The sequence below is a fragment of the Petaurus breviceps genome, unplaced genomic scaffold (genome assembly GCF_028583685.1).
Source record: "Petaurus breviceps papuanus isolate PSGF00001 unplaced genomic scaffold, PetGlider_PUasm1.0 90633, whole genome shotgun sequence".
NCBI lineage: Eukaryota > Metazoa > Chordata > Mammalia > Diprotodontia > Petauridae > Petaurus > Petaurus breviceps.
Genome location: NW_027187293.1, coordinates 3,990,787 through 4,011,659, shown reverse-complemented (window position 1 = coordinate 4,011,659; position 20,873 = coordinate 3,990,787). Strand labels below are relative to the sequence as shown.

Here is a 20,873-nt window from a genome sequence, read left to right as displayed (position 1 = left end):
AATATTTGGCATGTATTTATTAAAAGCAGTTGCCTTTACCACTGTATATGGAAGTTTGACAAACATCTTTATTTCTCCATGGAGATGTATTAATCACATCATTCTTTCACATGTGGATCATGTACTTATCCATACCAGTGACTTCATGGAAAAGCAAATCTATGGGAGTGATACTTTCATATATGAATGAGGGCTGGCTGATACATAGAAACCTAGGATCACTGTTATCAGCATTCATTCAGTTACCATTTTATGTGTAGTACTGTGGGATGTTACCAAGAAAGTGAACAATCCGACATTACTGGAATTTACAATCAAATTAGAAGGACTACAGAAATACTAATTAAAATGTACAAGTATACAACACAATCGTGTTTTACTATCTGGACAATTGATTTGAGCAGAATCAATTATCACTTCTGAGCTGATGATTCCCTAAATAGCTATACAGAAAAAACAAACAAACAAATCACTCTTTGGAGTTTCATTTATATTTTCAGAGCCAACTATCACCTCTATGTTGAACCCAAAGAAGTAAATAAAATCTCCAAGGGAAAGAGTACACACAGAAAGAAAAGATAAAGATCAAAGGCACAAGATTTTAGTTTTGATAAAGCTATTTAGTGCTGGATAAGAGCAGTGGATGACATAGCTTTTTTTGTGTAAAAGTATGTCCATGAACCAATTGAGTCACAATCCATCTGTTCATTCAGTCATCAATCAATAATGATTAAGCACCAACTATGAATCAAGCATTCTGTGAAGTGTAGGATATTTAGAAACAAAAACAAAACAGTCTCTACCTTCTAGGAGTATATATTCCTTTGGGGTAGATGGTGTGTACTTATATACAAAACATATTTTCAAATAAATGTGACTTTGGTTTCACTTTTGTTTATTCATTTTATTTTCAGCATTCACTTTTATAAGATTTTGAGTTCCAATTTTTTTTTCTCTATCCTTTCCCCCCTCCACAAGATGGCATGAAATCTGACATTAGCTATACATGTACAATCATACTAAGCTTATTTTCATATTATTTATGTTGTAAAAGAAGAATCAGAACAAAAGGGAAAAACTATAAGAAAGAAAAAAAGAGAAAATAGTATACTTCCAACTGCATTCAAACTCCATAGTTCTTTTTCTGGATGTGGATAGCATATTCCATCTTGAGTCTTTTGGAATTGTCCTAGATTATTGTATTGTGTGAAGGGCTAAGTCTATAAGAATTGGTCATTGCACAGTGTTGCTGTTACTATGTACAATGTTCTGGTTCTGCTCACTTCACTCAGCATCAGTTCATGTAAGTCCAGGTTTTTCTGAAATCTTCCTGCTTATCATTTCTTATAGAACAATAGTATTCCATTATATTCACATACCACAACTTGTTCAGCCATTCCCCAATTAATGGGCATCTTCTCCATTTCTAATTCTTTGCCACCACAAAAAGAGCTGCTATACATATTTTTGTACATGTGGATCCTTTGCCCTTTTTTATGGTTTCTTTGAGATATAGACCTAGTAGTGGTACTGCTGTATCAAAGGGTATGCAGTTTTGCAGTCCTTTGGACTCAGTCAAAAGGCATCTTAAGGATGTAGAAGGCCATAGGTTCTCCACCCTTGACCTTGACTCTAGAGCTGTGATACATGGCCTTGAGCATTTGAAAGATTCTGCTGGAACCAAGAATGGTTCCTCTCACAGGAGCAATAAGACAGTAGTGGTTGTTACAGTCGAGTTTGATAGGACTCAGGAAGACCTCTATATATTGCAGTATATCTGAGATCTCATGGATACAGCCTTCGCCTTTATCCAGAGTTATACATAAGAATACTGGAGCTTTGTCTTAGGTCAACCAAATTCAACTGAATTTGGTACTTAATTGGCAAGAATACTTAGTTAAAACAAAGGTATGAGATGCAGAACTTTCTGGCTTACTTCCATTTAGTCTTCCATCTAAGGTCCTTGTCTTCTGACCCTCCCCTCAACTGAATTTCCAAGGATAACACAAGGGATAGGTATGGCTCTACCCACAAAAAGGTAAATTATCCCAATCCTGCCTTCTAATCCTGTGTCTTCCGGTAAATCCTCAGCTAAAAGAGGCTTCTTCCATCTTGTGTTATCATATGAATATCAATGAAGGATTCCAGTAGTCCATCTGCTATCACTCTCTCTGACTACATGACTAGCCAGCCTTCTTTTCTGGGCATCAATTTCATCAGATATCCAAGAGGTACTACAGCCAAAGGAAGTCAAAGAGCCTTAGCATCTGGATCCTATTAGTACCTTATGGTGTTAGACAACTTCCTCATGTCTTATAATTATTGCCTCATTGTCACTAAATAGAAAGAACAGATTCGTGTATTCATTCAGCATTTTATTAAGCAGCTACAATGGATAAAGCACAAGTAGGTTTCTGCACCACCTTTAAGTGATATAAAGAAAAATAAGATGTAATTCCTGTGCCCATAAAATTTTTACTCTAATGGGGGATGGGAGAGATATACACAACTATAACAAATGGTATAACGTAGAGTTCAGAGTAGTGAAGGATTACCTCATGGAGGAGACAGCATTTGATATAGTTTTTTTTGAAAGGTAGTATGGTCATCAAACAGTAGTTGCTAGAGGATGGAACAAAGTATTCACCGCTATACCAGCAAAGGCATGGAAAGTGGAAATGTAGGTGTTGATTGGGAGAATAGTATGTCCTATTTGGTTGAAATCCAGGGAAATTAGATTGGAAAGGGAAAGAATTTTGGAATGTGAGTTAGACTACTATCTGGTTCTAATCCATACCTGAGCAGAGGTCTTAGCTACAACATCCCTAATAAGCAATCAGTCATCTACTTAAGGGCCTCCCATGATCAGTATCTCATTTACCAGTGTAACCTCTTCTTTTGAATAGGTTTGATAGGATAAATATTTTTCCTTCTGTAGAATTAAAATATGCCTCTACAGGATGAAAAGCAAATGAAACCCCTAGGATTTTTACTTACACTCAGCAAATTGATAAAGATGACAAAATATGGGAATAATGAATATTAGATGGGCCTTTGTAATTAGTAGAAGAAAGACACACCAATACACTTTTAGTGAGAATGTGTCCCATAATTTTAGAAAGTAATTTGGAATTATACTAAGGAAGCAACTAAATTATCCATAACATTTGACTCAGAGATCCTACTCCCAGGCATATGAACTCTAAGAAGGTTGAAAACAGAAAGGAAGGCTCCGTATATACCAAAATATTTACAGGAGCACTTCTGTAATAGCAAAGAACTGAAAAGAGATATCTATTGATACAGCATAGCTAGACAATTTATGAAAAATTAATGAGCTGGAATATGAATGCTTTGAACGAAATTATTAAAATGAAAACTATAGAAATACATGAAAAGTCTTAGATGAGCAGAGTTGGTGCAGAGTAAAGAAAGCAGAACCAGGAAAAGAGTGATGATAACATAAATTGAAAGAACAGTAGCAAAAAAAAAATTAATGTTTTATGATCATGCTTGGTTTTTTAAGAAGGAGAAAATTCATGTAACTTCATTTTTTTCCAGAGGTAGGGGCTCTGGGCATGGGGCATTATATGTACTATCTAATTGGTGAAATATTGATAAGTTTTGCTAAGTTGCCTTTTCTGTCTCTTTTATTATCTTACAAGGGATGTTGCTGTAGAAGGGGAGGGGGTCAATGTATTTGGAAAATAAGGAGATATACAATAAAAAAATCCTCAATTTCAGTGCACAAGCCACAAAAATTTCTCTGGTAGTCTTTTCATCCATACTTCTCATTCATATCTTAAGACATGATAAGACATGATGACCAATAATCCCAAATTTCATGTGGCCTCTGGGTATAAAATAAAACCCCATCTATGAATTCCTTTTTTTGCCTCTCCATAGACTACATGGAGAAATAGACTTCCTTCCATAACACTGCATCTCCCTTCTTCGGTCTGGTTTTATTTATAATCAGAACTTCAAAATTGATATAATTCATCTCCTCCAGCAATGTCTATTCTTTGGTCATGTTTCAAGGATCTCACATTGAGAGTATGAATAGGGAATTGAAATAAGAACTAGACTTTGTATTTAATTATAGAAAAGGTTTAATTGGATCGCATGGGACCCAAGGTAGCAAATGTTGCAGGGGTCTATTTAGATAGCTAGATGTATACTGTCCCACCTAACATCTCAGGGGAAACTATGATTTGTGGAGCCCAGCAAACACTCCTTATCTCTCCTTTCTTTAAGACAGGTATTCAGATAGAATAACCTCTTTTATGGTATCATTTCTCGTTACATGTCATATATTTTCAGTGCAAGGATATCACGCTCTTTTAGGGGTTTAGAATAAAAGCCATTTTTCTCAACCGCAAGAAGGCAAGACAGTACTGAGATCAGGAATGTAATAGCTTAATCTCAGTCATTTTAGCCCTCTCTCAACTGGATAGTCATTCCACAAAAGACAGCCATGGATAGTGAACTGTTAAAGTAAACAGTAAAGTAGAAATTGGGGAAAATTATACAACTTAGTTTGGGTGATAGCTATTTGGGCATGAAATGAGATCTCATAGTTAGCTAGCTTGGTCTTCAGAAAACAGGCTCAGTCTGTTACTGGGGCCAAATTTGATATCCTCATATCAAGTCTAACTTAGCCTCTGGAAATAATACCCACGACTCCTAGTTGTGTCAAATGGAAATAAACTACATAAGACTAATCTCACTTTCAGAGGCCTTTGGAATACTTGAAGAAAGTTGCCATGTATCCCCAAAGTCATCTTTGAACTGAACATCCTCAATTCCTTCAGTTGACCATCAGTCAGATCATATGGCATGATTTCAAGCTCCTTAAATATCCTAATTGCCATTTTGTGCACATTCTCCAGCTGTTCTTTGACCTTCCTAAAATGTAGTTACCAGACGTCATATAATGTTCCAGATGAAATCTGACCAATTAGAGCAGCACTGTCACTTCCTCATTCTAAAATGTAATGTCTCTAAAGTTTGCCATATCAATATCTTTTTCAGACAAATTACTGTCTGGTAATATTCTCCGTACCTTGTGTTTATACATTTAATACTGTAGACCTTTTACAAGGGAATATTTACTCAAAGATATAATCACAAATATACAAACTTACTACTTGCAACACATGGGAGGTATAACTCTCTTCTACCCTCCCCCCCAACTACTACCACCGCCTCATTCTCTGGAGAGGGAAAAAGGTATGGGTTAATAGGCTAGCTCAATTCCTACAGAATTTATCTATTCCCAGAGAGCACAACTTCCAACTACAAAACCCACCCTCTGGCTCAAGTCTCAGGTATGATGGGTTTTGTTGGCTGTCTACAAGACCTTGACTACAATCTTAGATATGAGTTTTCCATGACTCAAAATGACATGTTCATGGAGTTCTTCCCTAGCAACTGAAACTGAGACAACATAGAATAGAAAAAAAAATCAACACCCCCCAGTTCTATTTCTAAGAGCCAGAATAAAAGAGAGGCAAGCAGGATATCGACCCAGTAATCATCTCTCTTTTGGTTTGACTATTCAACTAGTCTGAATCTATCTAATTATACTGTTAGCTGTCCCATGTCTATGTATCTTTTCTACGAATATAGAAACTTTATTAAATATTTTGCTAAAATTTAGATAAATAATATCTATATAATTTACCTGATATACCTGTTTAGGAACTCTATCAAAAAAGGAAATATGGTTAGTCTGGCATAACATCTACTTTTGTTTAAGAAAATTTTACTGTCTCAATATCTTTATTTTTATATAATTTCTGAATATATCTATATGCAGTGAACTGTTCTTTTTAAAAGGTGGATAAAAGGAACTATTAACAAACCAGCTAAACCATCAACCATTATATTCAATATTTTACATCTATGAGTTTGAAACAACATTTGATACAAGTGGCGTCAGACATTTGGTTTTGAAACATACATGACTGTGGCCCAAGTGAGATAAAAGGTAATTGGAAAATACTTAACAAAACAGATTAAAATATGAAAAAAACATAGGAAACAGCACATTTTAAAACTAAATAAATATGTGGCCTGAAGGAGTCCTTATGTAGAGATTAGTGGTCCTCATTTCTGCTTGGATTTAACATCACTGTTTTACACCATTATTACAATAAGCTCAAAATAATTATAGGACCAGAATAAAATATCACACCATAAAAGATAATTAAAAGAGAATGAGATTGGATACCTTTCATAGCTACACTTAGGGGGAACATTCTTAACCAAGCAAGAAATAAAGACCATAATAAAAGAAGAAATAGATAGTTTTAATTGCATGAAATTGAAAAGATCTTGGATAAATAAAGTCAATGCAACAAGTATGAAGAAATTCTTTGCAACTACTATCTCTCATTGTCCTAAAGGAAGGGTAGAATTTTAATAGTTGGACATGGAGTCTATTCCAGACATAGGAAAGGGTGTAAGTGGAAACACACTGAGGGTTTTAAATAAAATATTAGCAAGAAGATTATAGCAATATGTCAAAAAGATCTTACATTATGACCAGGTTGGATTTATTCCATAAATTCAGGGCTAATTCAATATTAGGAAACCTATAAGTACAACTAACTAAATCAATTATAAAAACAACAAAAATCATATGATTTTATCAATGGATGTTGAAAAAATTTTTGACAAAATATGATGCCCATTACTACTAGAAAGCATAGGAATATATGGAACTTTAAAAAAAAATCATAAATAGTATCTCTAAAACTAAGAATAAGCATTATCTCTAAGGATAAATTAGAACTAAGCTAGAAACCTTTCCAGTTCATAAAGGATGAAGTGAGGGTATCTTTTATCTCCATTATTATTCAAGATAGTACTAGACACATTAGCTCTAGGTACAGACAAGAAAAATAAATTGAACAAGTAAGAATAGGTGAAAAAGAAACAAAATGATCACTTTTTCTGCAGATGATATATTCAGAAAGCCCTTAGAGAATCAACTGAAAATTAGTTAAAACAATGACCAACTTTAGGAAAAATGAAAATATAAAATGAACCCACACATATCATTAGCATTTCTATATATTTCCAACAAAGTCTAGCAGGAAGAGATAGAAGGAGAAATTCCATTTAAAATACAGACAGATAACATAAAATACTTAGGTGTCTACTTGCCAAAATTCACACAGGAATTGTAGGAACACCATTCTAAAATATTCTTCACACAAATAAAGACAGATCTATTGGAGAAATATTCAATGCTCGTGGGTAGGCAGAGCCAATATAATACAAATGACAATACTTCCTAAATTAATTTATTTATCCAATGACATATGCATCAAACTACATAAGAATTATTTTCTGGAACCAGAAAAAAGCAATGACAGAATTCATCTGAAGGAACAAAAGATCAAGAATATGAAGGGAATCAATAAAAAAATGAGTGAAGGAAGGCAGTCTAGCAGCTCCAGATCTTAAACTATTATACAAAGTGGTCAATGGTAAAAATCATTTGGCACCGGATAAGAAATAGAGTGGTTGATCCAGAGAATGGATTAGGTATACAGTATATGGAAATAAATTGCCAAAGTAACCTAGTGTTTGATAATGTCAAAAGGCTCTTACGCCAGATATTGGAGTAAGAAATTATTTGATGAAAATTAGACATCAATCTGACAGAAAGTAATGTTTGCAAATGAACATTTCATACCATGTGCCAAGTTAAACTCAAACTGGGTATACAATTTAGACATAAAGGGTGATATCTTAAGGAAATTTAAGGGAACGTGGAAAAATTTAACTGCCAGATCTACAGATAACAGAGAAGTTTATGATCATAGAGATGATCCCATGAGGCACAGTGGAAAATTTTTATTGCATCAAATTAAAAAGGTTTTGCACAAATAAAATTAATTCAGTCAATACTAGAAGGAATGTAGAAAACTAGGGAATTTTTTTCTTTATATCAGTTATTTTTTTTTCTGACAAGGGTCTCATTTCTCAAATATAGAAGAAACAGACAAATTTATAACAAAAACAAGAGCCATTCTCCATTGATAAATGATCAAAGGCTATAAAAAAGGCAGTTTTCAGAAGGAAAAATCTAAACTATCAATAGTCACATGAAAAAATGCTCTATATCACTATTGATTAAAGAAATACAAATTAAAATAACTTTAATGTAAACCCTCTGTAATGATAAGCAAAGTAGTACTTTGCTGCTTGTTTCAATTATTCAAATATCTTTGATCCTCACCTTTGTGTTCTCTTTGTTGGAAACAGTATACATTGTGTTCCCCTTAATAGGCCTAAGTGAATTTGGAGACCTTCTATGGCCTTAATAGGCCTAATGTTTTCAGATGGAGACCACAGTAGGAGGAGCCAGAACAGGAAGGGTGGAATAGGAAGGAGCAGAGCAGAGAAAAGCTCAAGCACCAGCTAGGCAGAAGCAGAATCAAGAAGGAGAATGCTTATGATTTTGGCACTTTGTTCTGTCTGAGTTGATGTTACTCTGTCAGAACAAAGCATTCTGTTTGGTTGAAAAAGGAGTTTGCTGCTGTTTACAGAAGTACTGAAAGAGGACTTTATTTTTGTTTATGGAAGTCCTGAAAAGGGGCTTTACTGCTGTTTACAGAAATCCTGGGGTTTTATTGTTGATTTGTTTTTGATTTCTCAGACAGAAACTTTGTTGGTTTGTGTTACTTTTTCAGACAGAAAGTGAATTGAGATGATAGTGCTGGCAATGTGTGTAAATATCGTTGTAGCTCTGTTAAGCTTTGTCTTCCTAGAAACAGAAACTGTGAAGTACTTGGAGTGGCATAGTCCCTGTGGGCTGAGATATAGAACCTGAGCTGAGGGCTGCCTGCTTGTGAATCCCAGCAAGAGTCTGGTGAATCCAGGCAAGAGCTGGAGCTGGAGAGGAGCCGTGGGGTTTGGAAGTCAGCCTCCAATTAAGATGAAGGACGACTTTACTTGGGTACTCTGCATTAACTGATGGGATTGTGACTTATTGTGACCCGACCCAGGGGTGGATGGTGTTTGTACTTTCTGCTACCCCTTAAGGATGATTGGCTTAAAGTTTGGAAGTCAGCTCGGAGTCAAGATGAAAGAAGATTTTACTTGGGTACTCTATATTGATTGAGGAGATTGTGAATACTGAATGATATGTTTTGTTTAAGACTATGTGGCCACCTTAGTAATAAGTTATGTTATATTGTTGTGAATATTATACTTTAGTTTCTTGAATGTTTTGCTTTAGTTTATTGCTGAATAAATATAGAGTTCACTATACTATAAGGGATGCTTAAAGTTATTCATACCAGTAGTCCTCAGAATAGCTGCTTGTGATTGGCTTTATAATCTCTCACCCGTTGGATTGACTAATATGATAGAAAATGGAAAATAACAAATGCTGGAGGGAATGTTTAAAAATAGGTACACTTATGTGCTGTTGATGGAACTGTGAACTGGTCCAGCCACTTGGGAGAACAATTTGGAACTATGTCGAAAGGGCTAAAATCTTTGCATACCATTTGACCAAGAAATACCACTTCAATGCCTCTGCAGCCCTAAAAGATAAAAAAGGTGGTAGAGGGATGTTAACATGTACAAAAATATTTATAGCAGCTCTTTTGTGATAGCAAAGAATTGGAAACTGAGGGTGTTTCCTCCACTGAGGAATGGCTGAACAAATTGTGATACATGATTGTGATGAAATACTATTGTGATGTTAATGTGTTGAAGAGGATGGTTTCAGAAAAACCTGGAAAGACTTAGATGAACTTATGCAAAGTGAAATGAGCACAACTAGAACTTTGTACACAATAACAACAGTATTGTAATGATAATCAACTATGAAAGATTCAGCTACTCTGATGAAGACAAAGATGCAAGACAATTCCAAAAGATTCATGATAAAAATATATCAATCTCTAGAGAGAGAACTAATCACTGTGAGAAGCATTTTTTCTTTTATTTATTGTTTTTGCCTTTTTTCCATAATGTGTCTAATGTGGAAATATTTTGCATGGCTTTATATGTATAATGGAAATTATATTTCTTAACTTAATGGATGGAGGAGGGGAGAAGGGAGATGGCAAATTTGGAACTGAAAATAAAAATTTTAAAGTGAAATAAAAAGTAAAATAGAAACACATTTAGTGCAGGAGAGAAGGGAATGGAAGGGAATGATTAGTAGTTAAGTCTGATTGGAATATAGAACTTGGGAAGGGAAGCAGGGTAATAAAATTTCAGAAAGGGAGATTGGAGATGGTTTGAATGACAAGATAATAAAGATAATATATTTCACTTAGAAATAGGCAACCATTACAGTTTTGCGAGAAGAGAAGAAATAGTTATCAATGTGAAGAATGTGTAAGAAAGTTGCAGAAAAGCCAAGTTAGGCAGTTATTAAAATTGTTCAGAATGTAGTAAATATATTTTGTCAGTATATAAACCATGTTAATGAAAATTAATTTAGCATTGTAAATTGCACCCAATTTCACACAGAGAACCCTAAACATTCCTCTTTATGTATCTTCATGAAGCCTTTTCTTCCCGTTCTTCAACAAATCTCTGGATAATTTTCTATGATAATTGACCTGATCTATTTACTTCTTAATTTTCCATCATTTATAGTCTCTTCATAATAAATAGGTTGTGATCTTAGCTTTCAACTACTTTTTAATGAACTCAGAGATTTCATAATACATGCACAATTATTACACAACAAACACAAACTCCTTTATAACCTATTCTACACAGGGTCAGTAAGCCTAGATAAGTTTTCTGGAAAACTTTTTCCTTTTTTTTCCAAAACTGATTGAGAGCTCAGAGTGTGATGGAGTGGGAAAGAGTTGGATTTGAAATTAGAGGTGTGGGATTGAATTGTGGTTTTTCAACTTACTGTGTTACCTGGAGATTCATTTAATGTCTTTGAGGCTGAGTTTCCTCTTCTGTCAAATGAAAGGGTTGGACTAAATAACCCTTTAGTCCTTTCCAGTTCTAAATCTATGAGTCTATGATTGATATATTGAAGGAGTAGTGATGGTTTTACATTTGCATTCACATCCTCATAAAAATTAAAAAAAAATGGTGCTTCTTCTGCCTCACTTTTTTTTAGTGGCAGAGTTTGGTACATTTTGGCTAAATAGCCAGATCTCCCGCATCACAGATCAGGGACCTTTCTAATGTACCTCTCTGTTGTGAACACCTTTCTTTGGATTTTTCCAAAGGTAATAAGCAAAGCCCTGTCATCTATCCTCCCTCACTCCCTTCTTCTTTACCCTTGTCTCCCTCCCTCCCTTCCTTCTACCTACCCGTCTTGGAAAGTAGAAGGATCTAGTCCGTAACTTCTCCAGTTCAGCTTCTTTGGTACAAGTGACTAATTCTCCTGGGCAAACATTGTGACCACTCTTTCTCTAGGCCACACAATTGTTAAGGAGTTTGAGAACTTCCTTTTCAGACCAGTTATTGCCTGCCACCTCATAGGGTAGTCTTAGAAACCCTGTTGCTCCTGGTGATTACCCTTGATGCTTCTCCATTGGGGATGTTCTGAACAAAGTGATCAGCAAGCCCTCTCCTAATTACTATATTTCATAATCTTGACAGGGCGCACTCTGTTGGAAAAGCTGTTTAGCCAGCAAGAGAACGCACCACCAGAAGAAGCGGAGAAATTTTGTTCTCGGATTATTGCGATGGGTCTTCTACTTCCTTTCAGCGACTGCTTCAGGGAGCAGTGTAACCAGAGTGCCCAGCAAAGCTCAGCTCCATTTGATGTAAGTCATGGAATATATCTGCACTGGTATTCCAGGCTGTAAGAATGGTATCTTTGATCTGTAATACTCTCTAATCACCCTATAAACTCTGTAACAGAATATCATACATGCTGCCCTTCCCCATTGCTTCTCAGTAGGTTTTCTCAAATGAACTCAGTATGCTCCAGGTTTTCATATTTTCCCCCCACCTTTATGGTTGCTTTTAATCTGTCAAACTTTCTTTGCTTAGCAGTTATAGTGACCACTTTCTAGCCTACCCCTCAATCATTGATGAATGTATTGTCCAGATAAGTCATTTTTCCTGGCTTTGCAGGTACTTAGATACACATTCTTCCAGCTGCATATTAGCATATCATATCCTTCCTACGATTCAGCTGATACTATTCCACAGGGTAAGACTGTTGTTCCCACTGTGCCTGAGTTTCCATGAACCCTTGGATACTACATCAATACATCTCTTAACTCATTTATGTATTTAAATAATCACATGAAGAAGCTTCACTGTTTGTTCCCTACACACTGCTAATCAAGACAGTTAATGCCCCAGGAAAGCAATTCAAAAGGCATAGTTATCATTATTAAGAACGTCAGCACAACTGGATTGTTTTAAAGAAAAAAAATATCGCCCATCTTTCTTAGAGGTATGTGGTTTGTACGGGATAGTGGCTTAAATGGGATCACATTTGAGAACAAATGTATAAGAATTCCTGTCAGAAATAGGCTAGTGAATAATCGACTCAGCTGGATAGGACTCATTGCTAAAAAGGACAAAATCGTGGCATTAATTTCATATATATTTCCAATACCATTTGACCAGCTTACCTGGGCATTGTGTCTCAGAGGTGGGTTTGCTCTTTGTTAGTAGAAATGATTTTTGGAAAGAAATGTGTAACTCTTGGAGGGAGGAGTGTTACAGAATAAAAGGAAATGTTTTTGTTTCTTTTTTCCTTCCCCTCTAAGGGCCACAAAAATCCTTGTTCTTGCTCAATTTCTGTTCAGAATTTGCACTAAAATGGGTCAGTGACTGAACAGGCTATTTTGTCACCTTCTGGCTCCTTTCCTTCTGAGAGAGTTTCCCTAGGATGTTCAGTTACTTGTGAAGCCTTCTTCTCAAGGCTATTCTTTTGTCTCTCTTCAAAGCTCGTAAGTGTTCTTTTTGTACAGGGACATGTCAGCTGACCGCTGCTGGCCGGGTTGGTTCGGCACCATAAAAATAGTTCTCCTTTCCTATAGGAGCAATTGGATAAATTTGGGCCTTTCCCCTCTGTCTCCTCTGACAGAGGTGTGAGTCATCGTGGAGATGGAACTTGAGGAGCATAATAAGCAGGGTGAAGACAGTGTTTATTTCCTCTCCCTCAGAGTTTTGAAGCTTTTAAAGCCAATCACTAAAAGAAATAGGATCTTGGCAAGTCAGGAGAGACCTCTGATAAACACATTTGCAGAAAGCTGTTGTTTATAGCTCATGTTCAGCACCTGCCTTTGCTTGAGTCTCTATTCCCAAGGCAATTTATGCTCCTTAACATGAAGCTCAGAAGCAAATAACATGAAGGGACAAAGGGTGGGGTGGGAAAGAGGAGGTAATTAGAAGAGAGTAACTGTCTCTTTCACATCTATTTCTTTTTTTTTCTTTATTTGCTGGAAGAGACAGCTTCTCCCCCTACCCCTCAATGCTACCTCCCATCCAACTACATATTGATTCAGTGAGAGACTATATGCCTGCCTTTGGGTCAGCTTTGCTCATTTGGAAGAGGCTTATTACCATGTTGGTCGTGCCTGAAAGGCATAGCAACTCTCCATCTACCAAGTTATGGAGGGGTTGCAATCTCATTGCAATAGCCACACCTATGAAATTACAGATACTTGAAGTATATATTTGAGGAGACCAGTTTCTTTTATTTTCTTGATGATACTAGAGGGCAGTTATGCCAAAAAAATTATCATTTTAGGGAGAATTTTTTTTTTTCAAGAAGGGACTCAATTTCCCAGAAGATGGGTCACTCAAAGAAGTTTGTACTTTGTTCAAAGAAATATTTGGATCACTAGACATTCAAGGGGTTTGAGGTTGTCATGGAGCACTAGTATGGAATATATTTGTTGTCAATGAAAGAAAAAATTTTATCCATGTTACCAAATAGCTGTCGAGAGGATGTCTGAGCACCTCTCTCTCTCTCTCTCTCTCTCTCTCTGTATATATATATATATATATGTCTAAAAGACTCAGTCACTTATAGGATTAAGAAAATGGTTGCAGCTCTTCCTTTTCCTTGGTGTTCTTTCATAAAAATGTTAATTTCTTTTCCCTTTTGCTTCTCCTAAACCTTTTCAAAGATATTTAAGGAAAATATTTGGAAAAACCAAACATTTGCCTTATGATTTCTGAGTTATGGTCATTTGGCATAGCTTAGATATATAGTTTATTCAGAGTCTTTCAAATACTCATGTTTACAAAAATTACAGAGACTTCTATTTCTGTTTATGACCTGTAAGTGGAAACATGAGAAGTGTCCCTTTCTTTTCTATCAAGGAAAACCTTTTTCTTAATTTTCAAAGTTGTAAAAGAAGAAATTGCTAAGAACTCGTTAGAACTTTGTAGGGGCTTAATAAATGCTTCTTGATTTATCACAACTCATTTCAGGAGCAGGAAAAAAATCTTTAAAGCTTATGATACATAAAGAGAAGTGCCCTTTCAGCTAAATGAAACTATGTTAATTTTCTGGAAGTCAATAAATTTGTTACCTATAAATTATTTCAGTGACTAGAGAGTAAAAAATATAAAGCCATAAAGCACAATCACATAAATGATCTTTTTTTAAAAAAGCGTTATTATTTACTGCTGTTAATTTATGGTTTTATTCAATCTCTTTGTCACATCCTTTCTTTTTATGTTATTGGTAGAAGATCCCAGATATTATCACATAATTTCCTCTTCTTTTAAATATAATTGTCATGTTGAACCCTCTAACTTCCTCACTCATTAAATAAACTTCAAAATAAAAGTGCTTCAAAGCTAGTAGGAGAAAAGTATTGAACTTTGCCATTGTGGATAGACTTTGCAGCTTGTACAACAGAGTTGTAGGTCATGGAAGTTATCTTATGGCCTGTCAGGGAAGGGATGTTTTTTGAAAACCACTGCAGGCAGCCTTTCTCACTTGGCATCATGAATTTGAAGTGGTTTGCAGGCCCTAAAGCACTATATACATGTGAGCTATAACTGAATCATTATTTTTCTGGAAAACCTGCTTTCTTTCCTAACTTCCTTATTTTTGAAAGTGGTACCATCATTCGCCCAAACAACAAGCATTTATTAATCACCAGGGTTAATGATAGACAGTAGGGTTACAAAGATAGAAGCAAAATATTCTCTGTCCTCAAGGAACTTACATTGTATCATAGGAAATAGCATATATAAAAAGAAGTAGGAAGCTGACATATTCTTCTTCTTCTTTTTTTTTTTTTTTGCTTTTTGGAGGGCAATTGGGGTTAAGTGACTTTGCCCAAGGTCACACAGCTAGTTTTTGTGTTAAGTGTCTGAGGCTGGATTTGAACTCAGGTGCTCCTGACTCCAGGGCCAGTGCTCTATTCAATGTACCACCTAGCCACCCCAACATATCCTTAATATATTTGTAATATATAATATCATAGTACAATACTTTACTCCTATAATTGTAATGTATTATATATACTTATATATGTAAACTTATAATATTTATAATGTTACACTTATAGTATGTTATATATTACAATGGATTATATTATAGTGTATTGGAATCTATTATTAGGATAGATTACAATATATAACACATATTATCATAAGTAATTATAAATATTATACTACATTTTAACAATATAATAACACTTATATTATCATAAGTAATTATAAATATTATACTACATTTTAACAATATAATTATATATATATATATATATTTTTCTGTGTTTCTGTGTATCTGTGTATTTAAAGTCAATAGTCTATAAATACAGAGACTGGTGGGAAAAAGGAAGGATATGGAAATAGGTCAAGGAGAAAACATCTGCAATTTCAATCAACTGAGCCATTAGCTGGGAGGCTAGAGATGGAACAAGACAGCTGGCCTCCATCCTCAATTACTCTATGTAATTAGATTTGCTGCCTATCCATGTTGACTGAGATTTCAATATAATATTGAATTCTGATATTGCATAATTATATTTCATTATATAGTTTATGTGTAAGTAATATAATATATATTCTATATTATAAAATAATGTAGTTGTTATTGGAATGTATCCTAATATAATTATATATACCTATTGATATGCTTACGCTCATAATACATATACTACTGTGAGCTCTTCAGGGCAGGTACTGTTTTGACCTTTTTTTGTATCCCTAGCGCCTAGTTTGGTGCCCAGGACATTGCAGAGAAAAGCTTTTGCACAGAAGGTGTCTTGTAAAGTGAAGGAGTTCACTTGAGACATGGTGTGGGGAAGAGCAGGAGGGGGTGGGGCATGTGGCAAGTTGAAAGTTATAGAAAGAGGAAGTAGATTGTCCTGTATAAAGAACAGCAGGGAAAAGCTCTTTGGGACAATAGTCCATAGAGTTCATGAAGGCTAGTAATGTGTAGCAAAGCTTAAAACAAAGACTGGGTCTAGGTTGTTAGGGATTTTAAATACCAAACAAAGGGGTATATATTTGATCCTGTGGTAACAGGGAGTCACATACATTTATTGAGCAGGAGAGTGACACTCAGAACTGTGCTTTAGGAGAGTCACTCTGGCAGCTGTGTGGAGGATGTTATGACAGGGGACAAAGATTTAGGTGGGGGTACATTTATGAGGCCATTGTAATAATCTAGGTGAGAGTAGAGGGTAGATATGAAAAATGTTGTAGATGCAGAAGATTGTTTGGCTATGTGGGTAGATAAAGAACTGAGAGTCAAGAATGACTAATTACATTGTGAATATGGGGGGACCAAGAGGATAGTATCCTCAATAGAAAAAAAGGAAATTGGGAAGCTCTATTGGAATATGTATGGGGGAGTAATGAGTTGTTTTGAACATATTGATTTTGAGATGCTTAGAAGATAATCAGTTTGAAATGCCAAATAGGCTGTTATTGATGAAGGACCAGAGGTCAGCATAATAAACTGCCAGGGCTGGATACATTAATATGGGAGTCATCTGCAAAGAGGTGATAATTAAACCCAAGGAAGGTGATGAGATGACCAAATTAGAGAGAGAAGAGAAAAAGGGTGAGGAAAAGCCTTCAGGTACACACCCACAATTAAACAATAGTATACAGCTGGTGATCATGCAAAAGAAGGGCAAGGAAAAGGAAATAAACATGGACATAGTGCTTACTGTTAGGCATTGTGCTAAGCATTTTACAAATACGTTATCAGAAAGGTAGGAAAAGAACCAAGAGTAGCAGTATCACAAAAACTCAGAAAAGACTTAGTAGGAATCAAGCAGCATCTCTCTAAAATGCAATCTCTCCCTATTGAGTGGTTCCTTCCCTGATGGCTACAGAACCCTGATCTTGAAACAAATCTCACTAGATTATACCATCCCCTCAAACTATCATGAAAGATCTCTCCTCCCTTTAAGAATGAAACTCCTTGGGGTGGCCAGGTGGCTCAGCAAGTAAGAGCACCGGCTCCAGTGTTGGGATGACCTGGATCAAATCCAGGCTCAGATACTTAGCGCCACACCCAGAAATAACTGGCCGTGTAACCTTGAGCAAGTTATTTAACCCCGATTGCTTATAAAAAATTTTTTTTAAAAAGGATTAAACTCCTAGGAAAAGAAAAAGAAAAAAGCTATCTATACCTGTTGCCCACCTTTGTCTTTTCTCACTCATTTTATGACATTTAGCGAACTGGTGTCCAATCTCACCACTCAAGTTGCTCTTTCCAAAGTTACCAGTGATCTCTTAAATGGGAGATCTGATGGTCTTTTCTTAGTCCTCATCTCTCTTGACTTCTCTGCAGTATTAGATACTGTTGACTTTCTTTGCCTCCCAGGTAGTCTCTCCCCTCTGGAGTTTTATGACTGTTTTCCCTTGGTTCTCCTCATATTTCTTTGACCCTTACTTTTCAGTTTCTCTTGCTGGGTCATCATACGTCTTGCACCCCTAACTATGAATATGCCAAAACAATGTCTTGTGCCGTCTTCTCTCTCCACATTTAATTATCATCTATTCAAAAGACTCACAGATTTATATATTCAGCTCTAGTTTTTATACCATGCTGCAGTCCTGTTTCCAAAAACTGCCTATTAGAATTTCATACTGGATATCCCACAAGTATTTCAAACTCAACATTTCTTAAACTAAATTTATTATCTGTCCCCTTAACACAATCCTTTTTTGACCTTACTGCACATTTCTAATCAGTTATCAATTCTTATTGAGTCTTTTTCCATAACATCTCTTACACCCACCCCTTTCTCTCCATTCACACAACTACTACACTAGTTCAGGACCTCATTACCTCTTATCTGGGCTATTTCAATAGCTTCCTAATTAATGTCTTCCTCTACTCCAATTTATCTCCCACAAGTTGCCAACATTACTTTTCCAAAAACATCAAGACAGACCACATCACTTACTCAATAAACTTCAGTAGCTCACCATCACCTCTGGAACGAATATAGACTCTGTTGATTATTCAAAATTATTCAAAACTTGGTCCAAATTTTTCTTTCTAGCCTTATTACACATCATGCCTTCTGTCATACTCTATGGCTAAGTTTCTTAACCTGGGGTCCCTGAACTTTTTTTTTTATGTTGATTACTGTACTTCGATATAATTGATTTCCTTTGTAATTTTCTTTCATGTATTTAAAAACATTCCAATAAGGAGTCCATAGGCTTCATGACACATTTAAAGGGGTCCATGACAGAAAAGGTTAAGAACCCCCATTTTAGTACCCAATTAGCAAATACAATTAGTTAACATAGGAGGTTTTCCAGCCTTCCACACTGAGCCTAATGTTATTCAGCTCCCACTTTCCAGGTGATAGACTCCTGCATTTTCCCTCCGAGTCTCAGGGTCTTTCTCTTGATTCAGTCTTTCATCCTGGGGTTCTTTCTCACCAGGGCCCCTCACTATACTCTGTCTGAATTTGTCTTAAGTCTATATAAGGGTGCTTTTTGGTCCCGCTTTCAAAATTTCTCTTTATGTGGTTGAAAATATCAACTACTCGGAAGCTACAATTTCGTTTCCTTTTTAAAAATCAACCATTTGAAAACTGAGAGAAAATCTGGTGATGTTTTATTACCTGTTCAATTTAAATAATTCAGGTCAGAAATGATAAAACAGCAACATCGATGAATTTCTCATGTGAAATTGGATTTTCCCTATATGTACTTTAATCTGTAATTCAGACTGTAGATGCGGGATAGGTAGAATGTCTCAAGAGCACAGCATTATACTTGATACTGCATTTTTTCTTTTACTCAAATTGCATTTTTGGAGGAAAGCCACTCAATTGTCAAATTAATCTTCCTAATCTGACCATATCATTCTTTCTCCTTGGCCCCTCCATCCAACAAACTCCAATGGCTCTCTATCACCTCCAAGGTAAAATATAAAACCCTCTCTTTGGCATTCAAAGTCCTTCACAGCCTGCAAGTCCTCCACCAACCTCATATTATATGATCCAGTGAAACAGGCCTCTTTCTAGTTCTTACTACATGAAACTCCATCTCCTGACTCAAGACATTTTCACTAGCTCTCATGCCTGCAATTCTCTCTCTCCTCATCTCTGCTTCTTGGCTTCCTTCATATCCCAGCTAAAATCTCATTTTCTACAAGAAACTGTTATTGATTCCCCTTAATGCTAGTACCTTCCCCCTATGATTATGAACATTTTATCTTGTATTTATCTTGTTTTGCTTAGCTGTTTGCATGTTGTGTATCCCTCACTTGAGTACGAGTTCCTTTAGAGCAAGTATAATCCTTTGCCTTTCTTCATACTCGGAGTGCTTACACATAGGAGATGACTTAATATATACTTATTGATTGGCTGATTGTTGTTGGTTCATAGAGATACTAACTAGAAAGGGAATTTAGGGAACTTTTAACAAATACTGTGGGTTCAGAGAAGGAAAATAATGTGAAATTGCTAAAGAAAGAATAGTACCTACAGAAATTGGTCTTCCAGGAAAATATGGAAAAGAGGAATAAGAAAAAAATGTTAATGAAAGTTTATTTTTTATAGTGCATTTCAGTTGCTATTTTACAATAGAATAGTGAGCTTGGAAAATGAAGGGGCAGATATGCTGATTCATTCTTGTTTTTTCAATGTTGACATTAAATGCTGGGTATTATTGTTGGGATTGTTTCTTCTTTGAAAATGCATAAACTGTTATCATAGTTCCTAGCATACAGCATGCTTTCAATGAATAAATGTTGATTGATTTAAAAAAGAGAAATCTGGGTAAAATCCAGCTGGATAGAATTATGAAATGAGAGGTAGTGCTCAGAGGAATTGATTAAAAGGCTAATGCTCCAAACCAAGGAAGGACGCTAAGTCAGGGTAGATGGTAAGGGGCTGTAGCTTGGTTTAGTCAAGTGCCTGTTAGGAAAACAGTTTGGACCTAAGATTGGGGAAGGTGCACCCTCTCTCAAATAGGACAGGACCCATCCCTCCCTAAACATCTACAATATCCCTGAGAAGTTGTCATTCAATGTTTGGAGGCTTCACAAGTGATGGTAAGCCCACTCCCAAGGAAATACTTTGTACTTTTTCACTACTCTGCTGGTTCGAGGATTTTTTTCCCTACATCAAGCTTGAAATCTATATTTTAACTTCCGTTTGTTGCTCTCTGGGTCCAAATAAAACAAATTCCACTCCCCTGTGATAGCCTAATAATGAAAGACAGTGACCCATAAGTGTTGGGGCTAAACCCTTGGAAGAGAGTGATTAATGTCAAAATTAAGTTAGGTGAGTAACATTAGATTGTAATTTTATAACTTCTCATGAAAATATTTACATTGGATATCAGGGCTCTTTTTCAGCATAACACCATTAGCTTCATAACAGAACGAACTTTGAGTATGCTATGCTACTCCAGGCTTGATGGGAGAAGGTTACCACTGATAAAATGGAGGGGGG

General features: G+C 35.8%; 1 protein-coding gene across 1 annotated transcript in view; it reads left to right on the top strand.

The window, feature by feature from the left end:
• The window catches only part of FMN2 (formin 2), a 494,077-nt gene that overhangs the window by 45,929 nt on the left and 427,275 nt on the right, over nucleotides 1-20,873 (top strand). Inside the window, 1 exon segment of the mRNA XM_069064483.1 lies at nucleotides 11,608-11,774. Coding sequence (XP_068920584.1) covers nucleotides 11,608-11,774 — 167 coding nt within the window.